Here is a 16853-nt window from a genome sequence, read left to right as displayed (position 1 = left end):
AGGCCAGAATTAGAGAAGCGCAAATATCTTCGAGGGTTGTGGGGCTGGAGGGGTGAGGCCATGGAAGAATGTGAAAACAAGGATGAGAATTTTAAAATTGAGGCATTGCCTAACTGGGAACCATGTAGGTCAGTGGGCACAGGGGTGATGGGTGAACAGGACTTGGTGCGAGTTAGGACACAGGCAGCAGAGTTTTGGATGACCTCAAGTTTAAAGTGTAGAACATGGGAGGCTGGTCAGGAGTGCACTGGAATAGCCAAGTCTATAGGTAACAAAGGCATGGATGAGGGTCTCAGCAGCCGATGAGCTGAGCCAGGGGCAGAGTCAGGTGACGTTCGAGGTGGAAACAGGCAGTCTTAGTGATGGCGTGAATGTGTGGTCGCAAGCTCATCTCGGGGTCAAATATGACACCAAGGTTGCAAATCATCTGGTTCAGCCTCACAGTTGCCAGGGAGAGGGATGGAGTTGGTGGCTAGGCAACGGAGTTTGTGGCAGGGACCAAAGACAATGGCTTCAGTCTTCCCAATATTTAGTTGGAGGAAATTTCTGCCCATCCAGTGCTGGATGTCGGACAAGCAGTCTGACAATTGAGAGACAGTGGCGGGGTCGAGAGAGGTGGAGGTGAGGTAGAGCAGGGTGCCGTCAGTGTACACATGAAAACTTATGCTGTGTTTTCGGATGATGTCGTCGAGGGGCAGCGTGTACATGAGAAATAGGAGGGGGCCAAGGATCGATCTGTGGGGGGACACCAGAGGTAACGGTGTGGGAGCAGGAAGAGAAGCCACTGCAGGTGATTCTCTGGCTAGGATTAGATAGATAAGAATGGAACCAGGCGAGTGCAGTCCCACCCAGCTGGACGAGGTGTGGAGGCGGAGTCAATGAATGTATTCAAGGCGGAAATAGACAGATATTTGAGCTACAGGGGAGTCGAGGGTTATGGGGAGCGGGCGGGAAAGTGGCGTTGAGGCCAAGATCAGATCAGCCATGATCTTACTGAATGGCAGGGCAGACTCGAGGGGCCGAATGGCCTACTCCTGCTCCTATTACTTATGTTCTTACAGCAGTGGAGAAGCGTTGGAAGAGGATGGAGTGGTCAACCATGTCAAAAGCTGCAGACAGGTTGAGAAGGACGAGGAGGGATAGCTGTATGTTTGTAATTTTTGCCATCAGAAACCATTTAATTTCTAGAAAGGAGTTAAAAAACAGTATACATCCTGAAAGTTTACAAAGAAAGCACTGACATTAAGGTGTGCTGGTAGAACCTTGATCAAAAAGGGTAAACCAAAGCCAAACAGAAGCACACCTTCACCACATGTTTAAAAAGATGAGAAGCAACGTTAAGCAGATCTAACTTGACACATCCACACACTGACCTCAAGAATGGTAAAGTTGAAGTTCTTTCAAATCAAGCATTTATCTCAAACAATCCCAAGCCCAAATACCAACTTTGAAATTGCATTTCAAATAAAACATGTTACAAAGTATAATCGATCCAAAAAACTGTGCAAAAATATTCAGCAAAATTCTTAGTTACCTGCACTTATCTATTGTTTCATTCACTATTCACTTGAATGAACATCCAGTACAGCTTGAGAAAAAATACATTTATTTTCTGACAGATTTTATAAAATTACACTTCATAAGAAATTTCTAAGCCTGGAACCAGAACGTTAGAAACAATCGATCCCTCGTCTGGACTAGCAGAAAGTGTAAACACGTAAAGTAATGATTTAAAAATGTTACATTGTGGTAAATAAGTGGTACCCATTTTGCCTTAGTGAGTGGTACTCAGCAAATCTGCTACTCCACTTGTCTATGGGCCTCTGTCCACAGTCTTTTAGCTGAGAGCGGTGGACTGAAGTGAGACAGAGTGCTGTGCCCTCTTGGTTTTCAGCAAATGAAGGCTGTTGAATGCAGAGTTATCTCAGCTTCCATAAACTAAAAGAAAAGGCCTTATTAAAAGATAACTTTCATAGAACTATTGGTCCTATAGTCATTTCCTCTTTCACTGGAGAAGTGTCTGACTTCAACTTGGCAACTGCTCACAGTGGCATGATTGAAGTCCAGAGATCAATGTGGTGCAGGTGCAGAGCAACAGCCCATTTTATTGCATTGTAGCATTTCCAAATGGCCCTTGAATTTGGCCTTCAACTTAACATTAGCAAATACCCCTACAGAAAGCATGTTACAAGAATAAAAATGACAGATTCAGATTATAATCTGTTATATTACCTCTGGGAAGTCTACAAGTTCATTAATCCCAACATTTATCAAGTCAAAACTTTCTATACAGGAGGTTTTTTTAAAAAAAAAATCACCTTTACAGTATTGGCCTCATGACCACGATTTAAGTTTCACATAAGAAAAAAAAAATTGTTCTTGGGATGCCTCTAGCAATGATCAAGCAAACTGCTCTGTCCAAGAAGGTATCGAGTTTCCTGAGTGTTGTTGCAGCTGTACCCACCCAGGTGAGTGATGAGTATTCCATCACACTCCTGACTTTTACCTTGTAGATGGTGAGGCTTGGAGGGGTCAGGAGGCAAGCCATTTGTCACAGAATATCCAGCCTCTTCCCTGCAGTTGAATGCTGCCTTGATATCGATGGCAGCTGCTACGATCTTCTACTCGTATTCTACTCTTTTGTGCACGTCTGTCAAAACCCAAACTAACTATGGGTGACCTCCAGGATATCTCATGGTGAGAAAAAAAACAGCAAATAACTAGGTTTCTATTTTTATATGTACTTTTAAAATGATTGTATAAAACATCAAATAATATTAGCATAACTCCAGTGGTGTTATGGATAATATTGAAATTGGAGCACGGTTGTGATAGTTAGCTACTAATTTGCACTATGCCTTCAATACCACTGCTCTAAATTGGCAAATCCAGATATATATAGCACCTTGTAAACTACTGAAGTCAATTAGCAGGCAAGCTACTTGTAAGTTTCAGCCTCCAGGACAATGACTGTTTCTTTCTCTCCCTAAAGATATTGTTTGGCATAAATAAGTGATATCTAGTGTGCAACATGCACACTAGTTGCAATACTCAAAATGGAACAATAATGCAGGCTTCCTATCCCTCTGGTATCACTTTTTGCCAAACTAAATCACTTCCTTCAAAAAACTTTCAGTTGCAATTTTTCTTTCAAATTCAAAAACCTACAACTCAAAATTTCTCACAAAATAGAAACACGTTTCACACTAATATACTTATTATTTTGTCTTCCTTTGACTACAATCTACTGATAATTTGAATTTTTTGCACTAAAAAACTCAAGTTATTCAATGATTTGAATTATGCAATATAAATAATACAAAGCGGGAATCTAGTGCATAAAAAAAATCAAATTCAGATCATTTGAACTTGCTTAATTTGAATTAAAAGACGACTGTATCTTCATGAAGAATTTTCTCCAGAGGCTTCAGTCTTTGAAAAGTCTGGCAGTTTCGTTTCATTGTCCACAGAAAGGATACCCACTTCCCCAACACATACTTGGTGACTACACTTTTAATTTTCTTCCCTTATTTCTCTATTTTCATTTTTGTAAAATTAAACTAATTCTTTCATGGTTTCCTATCTGACCACAAATCCCACGATCGAGCCCCAGCATGCATAATCATACCATCGTCTATACCACCCGAGACCAACTCCTACTCTGATGTCACTTACCTCACCATACAACACTACTGCTGGAAGTCATTCCCACAATCAAGACTTGAAGAATCTAAACTCACCCACAAAGCTCAATGCCTAAGCTTCTGTTTTACTCAATATAAAACAGATATTACCCTGTAACCTTTATACCAGGCAATAGTCTTAATCTATGGAAATCAAATAATCTATTAACATTGAATGTATAAAGACAGTTATACATGAATATATTAATTCAATTTACAAGGCTGTCTAATTTTCCTTTTCTTTCCCCACAAGTAACAACCATTTCAGCAATTATCCTCAGTGAGGGAATACATTACGTCTTCTGTTTATACAATAATACATTTTCCATTTCATAACATAACACTCGCATATTTTAAAACAATATACCCACCGACTTAGTGAGATGGAAGCTCCACTAGCAATATTAAAAGCTCCATGTCAACATTCAGATGTCACACTTTGTTGCAAATGCAAATTGAGTAGTGACCTTAATGGGACAGGTTAGGTAAACGACCTGAACTATTAACTCAGTTTCTCTCTCCACCGATGCTGCCTGACCTGCTGAGTATTTCCAGCATTCTCTGTTTTTATTATTTATGGTCACTCTTGTACCGGTCTCAGATGTTTTCATGTTGCTGTTTCTCTCCATCTCTCCTCTTCTGCCTCTCATTTTCTTCTCTTCTCTCTCCTTAACCCTTTTTGCTTCTTTCTTTGTCCTCTTTTGCTACTCTCATTCTCTTTCTTTTGGGTGGGTAGTATGGCTGGGAAAGGAACCACCAATGGCTACAGACTATATGGGATGGGCTTTGTATGACAATGTAGCTGTCAACTGCTCCTTTGCCAACCCTTCTCCTAATCACACCTGCTTCCCTTCACTCCCAATGTGTCACCTACCCCTTCACCTTCCCACTATCTCATTTTCCATTATAAATATTGACAAAGGAATTTATAGTAGAAAATGTTCAACAAGCAGTATGTGCAAATACAAGATTTTTAATGTTATAAATGGATGTACACCTCTAGGTCACCCCTTAATTAACCCCCTTTAACACTTTCAAAACTCGAGTTTCTCCCTCCCAGCTCAGTCCTATCTCAGAACACCTCCATTGCCTGGAGTCTTAAATCATCTCCAGGGCTCATATGTACCCCTTCTGCCTCAGGGGACACAGCACTCAAGGTGTGGTCTCATCCATTATACAGTATAGCATGGCTTCTTCCAACTCACTCTACTGCTTTGTCTATATAATTCAGTATTTTAATTTGCTTTCCTGCTCTGCAATAGTTGATCATGTTGAGTGTGAAGTCTACTAAAATCTATATTTCTCTTTCAACTTTATTAGCTATTTTAATTGCCATTCATGGAGCCTTTTCATCACACATTTCGTCTGCAGTGCTCTACACTCATTTCATCTGCCATTCCTGTTAATTTACATATTTTCTCATTTATTTTGTAGCTCCCAAGCTGCCTCCTCAGGTTCAACTGCTGCTCTTAGTTTGTTAATGTCAATGAATTGACCAGTTTGCACAATGAGCTTTTGAATTCATTAACCTGAGTTAGAAACAGGAGGATTGCAATGGGGATGGTGGGGCACGCCCCTCAGTTTCTCACCCCCCACCTCCCCACATAACTAACACGTGTGCTGCTTCCTAATCTTCAGCCAATTTCTTTCCATCCCCAAGTCTTATCCTGAATCTTCACTGCTTCAAGTTTGAATAGTCCTTCCTGCAGAATTTTGCCAAATTTTGGAAATCAAGATCCACCATATAATAGGACTTTCCACAGTCCACTGTCACTTCCTTAAAAAAAGGATCTTCCCCTTCTGAATCCATGTTGGCTGTTGTTTACTAGATTATCTTCATTCAGGTGTTCAAATTTAGTGCTGATAACTGATGACATTATTTTACCCATTACTGATCTGTAGTCGCTTCTTGAATCATTTAACAATCCTTCACTCCTTCCTACATTACTATTTTGTCAATTTCACCTACTGCAGCATGTGTTACTGCAGCACATTTTGTTGGGGTCATCAACTCCAATTTAACTAGTTGGTCTGTCCCAGGTTGTGCTGATAAATAGAAATTGCTAAGCAGCCATAGGCATGGCTACAGCGACACCATGTGTCACATACATTAATTTTAGTAGAAAATGCCTTACACAATAATGGTAAATGCATTTCTTGTGTGTTTTATTTACTTAACATCGATCACCAGTGTAAAACTTTGCAATATCTTTGAATTCATCCTTGAATTTAGCAGACAGCATATTTTAGTGCAGCTTCTAGGATTTTGTTCAGCAGCTGCAAGCGGAATTTTGACTTCAGAGTGATTGCTGAGAATGTTGACTCATACAATGAGACGCGCCAGAGCCATCCCTGCTCTCTATCCAGGACACGGTTGGGTGTTGCTTGCCCTTTACCATAGCGTCCTGTTGGAGCGGCTCGTTATTGGTTGGGTTTCCTCTCTTCCGCTGGCTTGGAATGGTTATTCCGATTGGTTATGCTGACCACAATGACAGCTCCCCTCTCAGTACAATGTTGGTGTTTCCATGGTGCTGAAGTCTGGCATTTTCACCCATTACACACTATTTCAGCAGATAAACAAGCACACACAACGATCAGAAAACACTCTCAAACTCTGCTTTTCATCTTACCAACAAATGCACGAGTCTTGAGATCATATGCCCATTGATGTTGTCTATTACTCACTTTATTTACTAATCAAAAAAACAAAACAAAATCTGGATCCCCAGTAAACCATATGCAGCTCGTGGCTAATTATTGGTTAACACTGCTTTAGTATACAGGTGACTCCTCGCCATCAGTGCTGTCACTGCTGGAGAAGCAAAACCTAGAAGAGGTTGATTTTGATTTTGTTATGAAACTTGACATTTTAAAATACCGAGGAATAATATAAACACAGAGATTGGGAGAGTACTTTGAACAAAAAGTACTCCCATAGAATCAGAGTGTCTTACAGCACCGAGAAGGCCATTCCAAATGCCCATCGTGCCTATGCTGGCTCTTTGAAAGAGCTATCCAAGTTTAAGCTGTTAAGACTGATTCTATGGGAGTACTTTTTGTTTAAACCCTGATAGACTTTCTTTCTCCTACCAATTGTGAGTGCTGATGACATTGCAGGAAGTTCAAGAAGCTATAGAGTATGATGCAGTGTGGGAAGCAAGTTACATGCACAGTTCAAATGACAATTACTAGAGTGCTCAGAATTAAGTCATCTCTGTTGATATTAAATTCAGTTCTTTACAGGTTCAGGATCTGAAACTCTGCCAAGTCAATTCCCAAGTCAGGTCGCTGATTAAGATAATGTGTTTAAGATTAATAAAACAATGTTAACTGCAAATTTTTAATTATTAGAATAAGGGGTACTAATTAGGTTGATTACAAGATAGACCTCTCTCCACTCCAATAGCACATAATGTGGTTGAGACGTTGCATCGCCTTGCCCACCTCCCAAATCTACATCAACCAGGCTATTTAAAATTTAAATGAAAGAGTAGCCCTGAGTGAGGGTTTCCACTGACATCTGACGAGCCCTTCCCTTCGAGCAAATGACTTGCTGAGCTCGAGGGGCCCTGGCCTAGATTAAACAAATATCTCAATATTTGCATGTGTTAAAGTTATGCCTGTGGATTAAATTCTGGACCCTTAAAACTGCTTTTAACTATCCAATGATGAGTTAAGGTATTAAAGCAAGTGACAGAATAAAGACAGCAAAATCACAATTCCTTCCTGTGTAACAGGTATACAAGACTGGAGTTTTGCACTGAAGCGGCACATTAAAAGAGTGAGACAAGCTTTGCTGTTGTGGTTTATCAGTGTCATCAGAACTGAAGATGTACCACTCCCCAAAGCACATAGCCTGTGTTATTCTTTATTATTTATATATGCATCAGTGGAACCATGGCGAGGAAGGCAGTTTCATTTATTTTTGGCAAGAAGTTTGAGGGTTGAAGAAGCCAGTTGCAGAAATGAATCTCATGGCACAGTGATGAGAGGCTTCTGGAAACTAATGTGTTATTTCACCACAGGAAATACAGACTTTACTGTACATTGCAAAGGAATAGAACAACTTGCATCCATTTATAATGGAGAACATAACAGGTGGCAAGTGTTGAAATACATAGGAAAGGTGCCCGATGGTTTAGAGGTAAAGAAACCACCTCCAAGCCATTCCGACCACAAGAGTCCCAAATGCCTGGTCCCTGCTGGGTAGCTAAAATGCAATATTCACATAGAAACATAGAAGATAGGAGCAGGAGTAGGCCATTCAGCCCCTTGAACCTGCTCCGCCATTCAATGAGATCATGGCTGATCATCCAAATTCAGTACCCGGTCCCTGCTTTCTCCACATATCCCTTGATCCCTTTAGCCTCAAGAAATATATCTAACTCCTTCTTAAATATATTTAATGAATTGGCCTCCACTGCCTTCTGTGGTAGAGAATTCCACAGGTTCACCACTCTCTGGGTGAAGAAATTCCTCCTCATCTCTGTCCTAAATGGCTTACCCCTTATCCTTAGACTGTGGCCCCTGGTTCTGGACTCCCCCGCCATCGGGAACAGCCTTCCTGCATCCAGTCTGTCTAGTCCTGTTAGAATTTTATAAGTTTCAATGAGAACCCCTCTCATTCTTCTAAACTCCAGCGAGTATAAGCCCAATCGACCCAATCTCTCCTCATACGTCATTCCTGCCATCCCAGGTATCAGCCTGGTGAATCTTCGCTGCACTCCCTCCATGGCAAGAACAGCCTTCCTCAGATAAGGTGACCAAAACTGCACACAATACTCAAGATGTGGTCTCACCAAGGCTCTGTACAACTGCAGCAAGTACTCGAACCCTCTCGCTACGAAGGTCAACATACCATTTGTCTTCTTAACCGCCTGCTGCGCCTGCATGCTTATCTTCAGCGACTGGTGCACAAGGACACCCAGGTCTCGTTACACTTCCCCTTCTCCCAATCTATTGCCATTCAGATAATAATCTGCCTTCCTGTTTCTGCCACCAAAGTGGATAACCTCGCATTTATCCACATTATACTGCATCTGCTATGCTTCTGCCCAATCACCCAACCTGTCCAAATCATCCTGGAGTTTCTCAGGATCCTCCTCACAGCACACACGTCCACCCAGCTTTGTGTCGTCTGCAAACTTGGAGATATTACATCTAGTTCCCTCATCTAGATCATTTATATATATAGTGAATAGCTGAGGTCCTAGGACCGATCCCTGTGGTACCCCACTAGTCACTGCCTGCCACTCGGAAAAAGACCAGTTGATTCCAACTCTTTGCTTCCTGTCTGCCAACCAGTTCTCTATCCAAGTCACTACCTTGCCCCCAATCCCATGTGCCTTAACTTTACACGCTAATCTCTTATGCGGGACCTTATCGAAAGCCTTCTGAAAGTCCAAATACACCACATCCACTGGTTCTCCCTTATCTATTCTACCAGTTACATCCTCAAAAAATTCCAGTAGATTAGTCAAGCACGATTTACCTTTTGTAAATCCATGTTGACTTTGTCCGATCCTGTCACTGTTTTCCAAGTGCTCTGCTATTACACCTTTTATTATGGGCTCTAGCATTTTCCCCACTACCGATATCAGGCTTACCCGTCTATAATTCCCCAATTTCTCTCTACCACCTTTTTTGAATAGTGGGGTAACATTAGCTACCCTCCAATTCATGGGAACTGTTCCAGAGTCTATCGAATTTTGGAAGATGACCAGCAATGCATCTACTATTTCTAGGGCCACTTCCTTAAGTACCCGAGGATGTAGATTATCAGGCCCTGGGGATTTATCGGCCTTCAATTCCCATCAATTTCCCAAACACTATTTCCCTACAAATACTGATTTCTTTCAGTTCCTCCCTCTCATTAGACCCTATGTTCCCCAACATCTCTGGGAGGTTATTTGTGTCCCCCTTTGTGAAGACAGAACCAAAGTATGTATTTAATTGGTTTGCCATTTCTTTGTTCCCCATTATAAATTCCCCTGATTCTGACTGCAAGGGACCTACGCTTGACTTCACCAATCTTTTTCTCTTCACATTCTACGATGACACAGCCACAAACACAATTCTGGACATGCAAGCACCTGCTTCACAAAGCTGAACATGCTTTACAAAAAAATCCAATGAATTGTAGCCAAATACAAATAAGATTATGAACTAATTGTACAATTTTCTGAGTTTCAACAGTATTGGGGCCTCCATACTAATTGAAACAGGGTAGGCCATTCAGCCCCTCGAGCCTGCTCCACCATTATATTAGATCATGGCTGATCTGTACCTCAACTCCATTTACCCACCTTCACTCCATATCCCTTTTATACCCTAATAACCTAACAAAAATCTAGTGATCTCAGTCTTGCATGTTTCAATTGACCCAGCATCCTCAGCCTTCTGGGGAAGAGTTCCAGATTTCCACTCCCCTTTATGTGAAAGTGCTTCATGATTTCACAACTAAATGGTCTAGTTCTAATTTTTAAGATTATGCCCCACTTTACTAAATTCCCCCAACCAGATGAAAGAGTTTCTGTATATCTACCCAATTCAACCCGCAAATCATCTTAAACACCTTGATTAGATCACCCTCTCAACCTTCTAAACTCAAGGGAATACAAAACAACTTTATGCAGCCTGCCCTCAATTTTAACCCTTAAGCCCCGGTATCATTCTAGCGAATTTTCACTCCATAGCCAATATATCCTTCCTAAGGTGAGGTGCTCAAAACCGAACGCAGTACTCCAGTTGGGGTCTGACCAAGGCTCGGTACAACTGAGGTATCATTTCCTCTCAAGATAAAGGCCACCATTCTATTTGCCCTTTTGATTACTACCCAAACTATAAAACCAGCATTTTCTGTTGTTATTATAAAACCTTTCTGATTGACACTCAAAGTATAAAATCCCAGTGCAAGAAGAAACATCAGCACTATAGCTGGTGGTTTATAGTCGATGGTAAATTTAAAGCAGACTTCAAGAGAGAAAAAACATTTCCTTGTTACTTTGTTTTCTTTGGGAGAAGCGTTTGGAAAATGGATTTACCACAAACTTCATCAGGTACTTCCCTTTTTCCAATAATGTAAAGTTTTTCTCAAATTACAAAACATAGTGGATTGATTTTAAAATTCTTTCGTACAGAGTGGGATGCACTTTTATAATCGTCATTTTACACACAGCAAGTTCAAGATTTTGTCTTTGGCGGACATATTGTAGATGCCAGGTATTTTCCAAAAGACTAGAGAGGAAAGGGGATAGAAGTCAAGCCACCCTACGCTGTACTCAAATTCTAGCACCTATTACAGAATGGTGGTTATAAACCTCTCCACCAGGAAATAGCACAGGGTATATGAGTTTTTTGTTTGAAACTTAAGTTAAAATTTTAGTTCCTTGGATGCAAAGTTTCAACAAATCAAACCTACTTTGCACTAACTCACCGTGCTCACCTTACTTTTCCAAAACTCTAAAAAGTTGCAAAAAGGCAGACTCAATTCCAAAACAAAATGCTGTGAATTTAATCCATTTATTATATTTATTGGAAATTTCAGTTTTCTCCTTAAGATGACATCCAAGTTACAGTGCATCAACAGTGTTCATACCAGATGAAAATTCAGTATCAAAATGCTACCCGCCTCCCCCAGTTTTGTACTTCAATTTTAAGTGTGCGCTTTAATGAGTAATACTACAAAGATGTCGAACAAAGATAATTATTAGATTGAATTCAATTAAATCAAATGAAGTACAAGTTTAAAATAAAAATACAATTATTCAGTCAACTAATTAAATTTGTCCTGGCAAACATAAGAATGCCCAAACTTTGCAATTGAGGCTAAATTTCAATGTGTTACCCAAAGCAATTACTTGAGCACTCTACTGAGCCAATCAAAAATGACTACATAATTTTCTGTGCTACAGTTAACTGAGCACATACCCTAGTTACAGGGAATCTACAGTGATCAGATACCAATATTTATGAAAGAAAATAACTTGCATTTTTATAGCACCTTTCACAACCTCAGGAGGTCTCAAAGCGCTTCATAGTCGAGTGTCATCACTATTGTAATGTAGGGATATACAGCAGCCAATTTGCACACAGCACGGTCCCACAAACAGCAATAAGAAAAATGACCAGGTAATCTGTTTTAGTGATGTTGGTTGAGGGATAAACATTTTTCCAAGATACAAGATGAACTTGCCTATTGTTCTTCATGGGATCTTTTACATCCACCTGAGGGGGAAGGCGGGCCCTCGTTTTAACATCTCATCCAAAAGACTGCCTCTGACAGTGCAGCACCCCTTCAGTGCTGACTACAGTGTCAGCCTAGATCACGATTAGAAATTACTTACATTACAATTTAAAGTACAAGAGAAAATCACATGGCAAACACAATTCTCCCTCCATATCATTTTCAGAGTCCTTTCCTCTGTTACTTCATAGTAGTAAAAAAAAAACATCCATCCCATGCACTGCATTGCCACAACAACATATTACCAGGACATTTGAAACATCCTTATCTCATTCTTTTTTCTTCCTTACCCAACAAGTTTCTGGCGGTACACATCCATAAATTTAAAAATTAATCCACCAAATCACAAAGCTTTTGAATTCATCCATTATAGAAACCCACCTCCTTTGCTGGCCCAGCTCTAACTGACACCTGCAATCATTGTCAGTGGAATGTTACTCATGTACCAGCACCACGACAAAGGCGACCAATAGCAGAACAGATTCTGAAGCCTTGGAACTATATAAACTCTAACTTAAATGCTCAAAAATAACTTCTAGCCAATGTTATCCCGCCATACTAAATGCACAATAGAACATTGTAACGCATGACCGTCAATTCATGAGTGGGAGTCAAATCAGAGACACCTGTAATATTTGCGAATAAGGCCTTCCACCCCAGTCTTATTGCCCATCCCCAACTGTCTTGAGAAGGTAACCGAGTGGCTTACTAGGCCACTGCATCAACACGTCACTTAACATAGGCTTATTAATTTTTCATACTATGACAGCACATATAAACAGTTTAGATATCCAGAAATTCATTGAACCATTTCTATTCACCCATATTTACTTGTCCAGATCTAGCCATCAATAAGGTGGTCACATATAGGTTACCCCAAACAAACAGGATGCATAGAATAAGACTGCCACTTTAGACATTGGAAGTAGCAAAATAAATTAATTGGAGCTTGAGCAGTCTACAACAAACTTTCAATATTGAAATCAATTTTTTTCATGGATCCACTATCTCTTAATGGAGATTCAAGTTTGAATCACTATGGACAGATTGTCTTTAAGACAAGCTTTGCTGCAGAAAAGAATGTCCTCATAATATAACATACCAGTCAATTTTAATCAAGACTCAAATGTAGGAAAAAAATTCAGCAGCAAAATTTGTGTATACTAATATTTGAATCTAGACAATACAGCAACATTTAGAGTAAATTCAGAACACCTGATTATTGTTTATCATTCTGATGTGTGCAAGGCTGACTCAGCTTAAATATTATTGATTTTGCATATTTTAGTAGTGGTTATGCTACTGGACTAATATTCCAGAGAACGAGAGTTCAAATCCCAACATGGCAATTTGATCATTTGAATTCAGTTCTAAAAATCTGGAATTCAAAAGCTGGTATCAGTAAAAGTGACCATGAAACTAACAGATCGACAGAAAAACCCCAACTGTCCTTTAGGGAAGGAAACCTGCCGACCTTACCCAGTCTAGCCTATATGTGGCTAGAGCCTCACACCAACTGCCCTCTGAAGTGGCCCAGTAAGCCACTCAGTTGCCACCTTCGAGACAATTGGGGATGGGCAATAAATGCTGGCCTTTCCAGCAACACCCATACCCAAGAATTAACTTGTAAAATTATACAAAAAGTGACAACATTTTGCCTTGTACTGTCTATCACACACACAAGTTACGATAAGTCACTGTATTTATAGTGTTTACCTAAAAAAAAATGTTCACCCAGGTCTGATCCGGTTTTCAGTACAACTTTTAACAGTACTGACAGCATCAAATTGAGTTTCAGTAACTACAATATGTCAATTGCCTTTAGGATAATTTGAACCATCTAATATATTAATTGCCGTGAATGGAAAAGGCAAAACAAAATTACGCAACAGCAATTTTAGTTCACGGAGGGAGGACGTTAAGTGGAAATAAAAGAAATAAATCCCAGAAGGACGCAATAGTTTCAGGAACAATTCCCTGTAAACACCCTGATGCGGACAAGCACGCTTGTTTGCGCTACAGGCTTGTAGTTTGACTCGCTCGGCTAGGGTAATCCGTAACCAGCTGCGTCTTTTCACCAAGGGGCCCATTTGCTGTGCAATGTACAGTAAAGTAGTGACGGGGCTCAGTGCCGACCATTCAGTGGAAAAAAAAGTTATGATAAACCACCCCCAAAATTTCATCTCGCAAAATCCCGTAACAACTAAAAGTGGGATATTAGGGATAGGAGGAAGGGAGAAAAGAGAACACAAAAATGTCCCCAAAATCACCAGAAAGGGGATCACTTTAACCAAGTAAGAAACATAAAAAACAAATCTGAAAAAAACAAGAGACTCAGAGAAGGGGAGAAAACGAAAAAGATAGTAAGAGAAAGAGAGAGAGAGAAAGAGAATAAGTGTGAGTGAGAGAATGAAAAAAGACTTGCATTTATATAGCGCTTATGTCCCAAGGCGCTTTACAGCCAAAGTACTTTTTGAGGTGTAGTCACTGTTGTAATGTAGGAAAAAGCGAGCGAAAGACTAAGAGTGAAAGATGAGTGAGAAAGTAAGAGTGTGAATGAGTAAGAGGAGAATGAGAAAGTAAGAAAGAGTGAATGAGACATAGAGGGGGAAAGGGTGTCGGTCGAGGAATGTTCGGCACGGCGAAAACTCAGCATTTAAAGTCCCAAACAAAGTTCCCCTCCCGCCTCCTGCTCCGTGCGGGGCCCGGGAGACGGTGGGAGCTGCCTGCCCGGCTGAGGGGGCGCGGGGCCCTGCTGCTCCCTCCCGGGGACCAGTTCATCCAAAAAGAAACAAACAGCCCAAACCTACTGACCGGGGGCCGGGGGGCGCGGTCGGGCGGTGGGCTCGGGGACTGAGCGGCGCTCACCGGCCGCACTGAGCCAAGCGCAACAACGCGAGGACCGGCGGCGGCGGCGGCCCAAACAGCTCGGCAGAGACTCGGGGAGCCGGAGCCACAAAACACAAGCAGCAAACAATAGGACGGCAACCAGCAACACTCCCCGCCCGCCACCACCACCAGCACCACTAGGCCCGACCCACCGCGCTCGCCTCGCCTCCTTTCCCAGCCGGCGGGGGGGGGGCCGGCGGACAAGAGCGGGGCGGCGGGCGGCGCCACCCGGACAATCCGACACTTACCCTGTCACAACAGGCGCCATCTTCCACAAACTCTCGCCAAAACTCCAGCCCTCGCGAGACTCGGCCCGCGGCCCCCCAACCCCGCTTCGCCTCACCAGAGGGGGCGCTGCATGCAGGTGCGGCCGCCTCGCGAGACTTCACTGACAGTGAGAACAGGAGAGTGAAGGAGCATGAGAAACAGTGAGAGTGAGGGAGTATGAGAAACAGTGAGAGTGAGGGAGCATGAGAAACAGTGAGAGTGAGGGAGCATGAGAAACAGTGAGAGTGAGGGAGCAAGAGAAACAGTGGGAGTGAGGGAGTATGAGAAACAGTGAGAGTGAGGGAGCATGAGAAACAGTGAGAGTGAGGGAGCAAGAGAAACCGTGAGAGTGAGGGAGCAAGAGAAACCGTGAGAGTGAGGGAGCAAGAGAAACAGTGAGAGTGAAGGAGTATGAGAAACAGTGAGAGTGAGGGAGCATGAGAAACAGTGAGAGTGAAGGAGTATGAGAAACAGTGAGAGTGAGGAGCATGAGAAACAGTGAGAGTGAGGGAGCATGAGAAACAGTGAGAGTGAGGGGGTATGAGAAACTGAGAGTGAGGGAGCATGAGAAACAGTGAGAGTGAGGGAGCATGAGAAACAGTGAGAGCGAGGGAGCATGAGAAACAGTGAGAGCGAGGGAGCATGAGAAACAGTGAGAGCGAGGGAGCATGAGAAACAGTGAGAGCGAGGGAGCATGAGAAACAGTGAGAGTGAGGGAGCAAGAGAAACAGTGAGAGTGAGGGAGTATGAGAAACAGTGAGAGTGAGGGAGCATGAGAAACAGTGAGAGTGAGGGAGCATGAGAAACAGTGAGAGTGAAGGAGTATGAGAAACAGTGAGAGTGAGGGAGCATGAGAAACAGTGAGAGTGAGGGAGCATGAGAAACAGTGAGAGTGAGGGAGCATGAGAAACAGTGAGAGTGAAGGAGTATGAGAAACAGTGAGAGTGAGGGAGCATGAGAAACAGTGAGAGTGAGGGAGCATGAGAAACTGAGAGTGAGGGGGTATGAGAAACAGTGAGAGTGAGGGAGCATGAGAAACTGAGAGTGAGGGGGTATGAGAAACAGTGAGAGTGAGGGAGCAAGAGAAACAGTGAGAGTGAGGGAGTATGAGAAACAGTGAGAGTGAGGGAGCATGAGAAACAGTGAGAGTGAGGGAGCAAGAGAAACCGTGAGAGTGAGGGAGCAAGAGAAACAGTGAGAGTGAGGGAACATGAGAAACAGTGAGAGTGAGGGAACATGAGAAACAGTGAGAGTGAGGGAGCATGAGAAACAGTGAGAGTGAGGGAGCATGAGAAACAGTGAGAGTGAGGGAGCAGGAGAAACCGTGAGAGTAAGGGAGCGTGAGAAACAGTGAGAGTGAGGGAGCAAGAGAAACAGTGAGAGTGAGGGACCATGAGAAACAGTGAGAGTGAGGGAGCATGAGAAACAGTGAGAGTGAGGGAGCAAGAGAAACAGTGAGAGTGAGGGACCATGAGAAACAGTGAGAGTGAGGGAGCATGAGAAACAGTGAGAGTGAGGGAGCATGAGAAACAGTGAGAGTGAGGGAGCAGGAGAAACCGTGAGAGTGAGGGAGCGTGAGAAACAGTGAGAGTGAGGGAGCAAGAGAAACAGTGAGAGTGAGGGACCATGAGAAACAGTGAGAGTGAGGGAGCATGAGAAACAGTGAGAGTGAGGGAGCAAGAGAAACAGTGAGAGTGAGGGACCATGAGAAACAGTGAGAGTGAGGGAGCATGAGAAACAGTGAGAGTGAGGGAGCATGAGAAACCGTG

General features: G+C 42.3%; 1 protein-coding gene across 2 annotated transcripts in view; it reads right to left on the bottom strand.

Moving 5' to 3' along the window:
* Window positions 1–15165, bottom strand: part of rbpjb (recombination signal binding protein for immunoglobulin kappa J region b) — a 136550-nt gene extending 121385 nt beyond the window's left edge. The window contains exon 1 of one of the 2 annotated variants that reach the window (XM_085968104.1): window positions 15066–15165. In XM_085968104.1, coding sequence (XP_085824230.1) covers window positions 15066–15085 — 20 coding nt within the window. In that variant the 5' untranslated portion in view covers window positions 15086–15165. Of the gene's footprint in view, window positions 1–13644; window positions 14925–15065 lie in introns of those variants that run through there. The other variant, XM_085968113.1, reaches the window with a different exon arrangement.
* Window positions 15166–16853: the final 1688 nt, after the last annotated feature.

Source organism: Somniosus microcephalus, chromosome 2 (assembly GCF_052327205.1).
Source record: "Somniosus microcephalus isolate GS21.2 chromosome 2, FLI_Smic_1.0, whole genome shotgun sequence".
Taxonomy (NCBI): domain Eukaryota; kingdom Metazoa; phylum Chordata; class Chondrichthyes; order Squaliformes; family Somniosidae; genus Somniosus; species Somniosus microcephalus.
The sequence above is the reverse complement of the archived record's forward strand: the minus strand, read 5'-3'. Positions and strand labels throughout refer to the sequence as shown.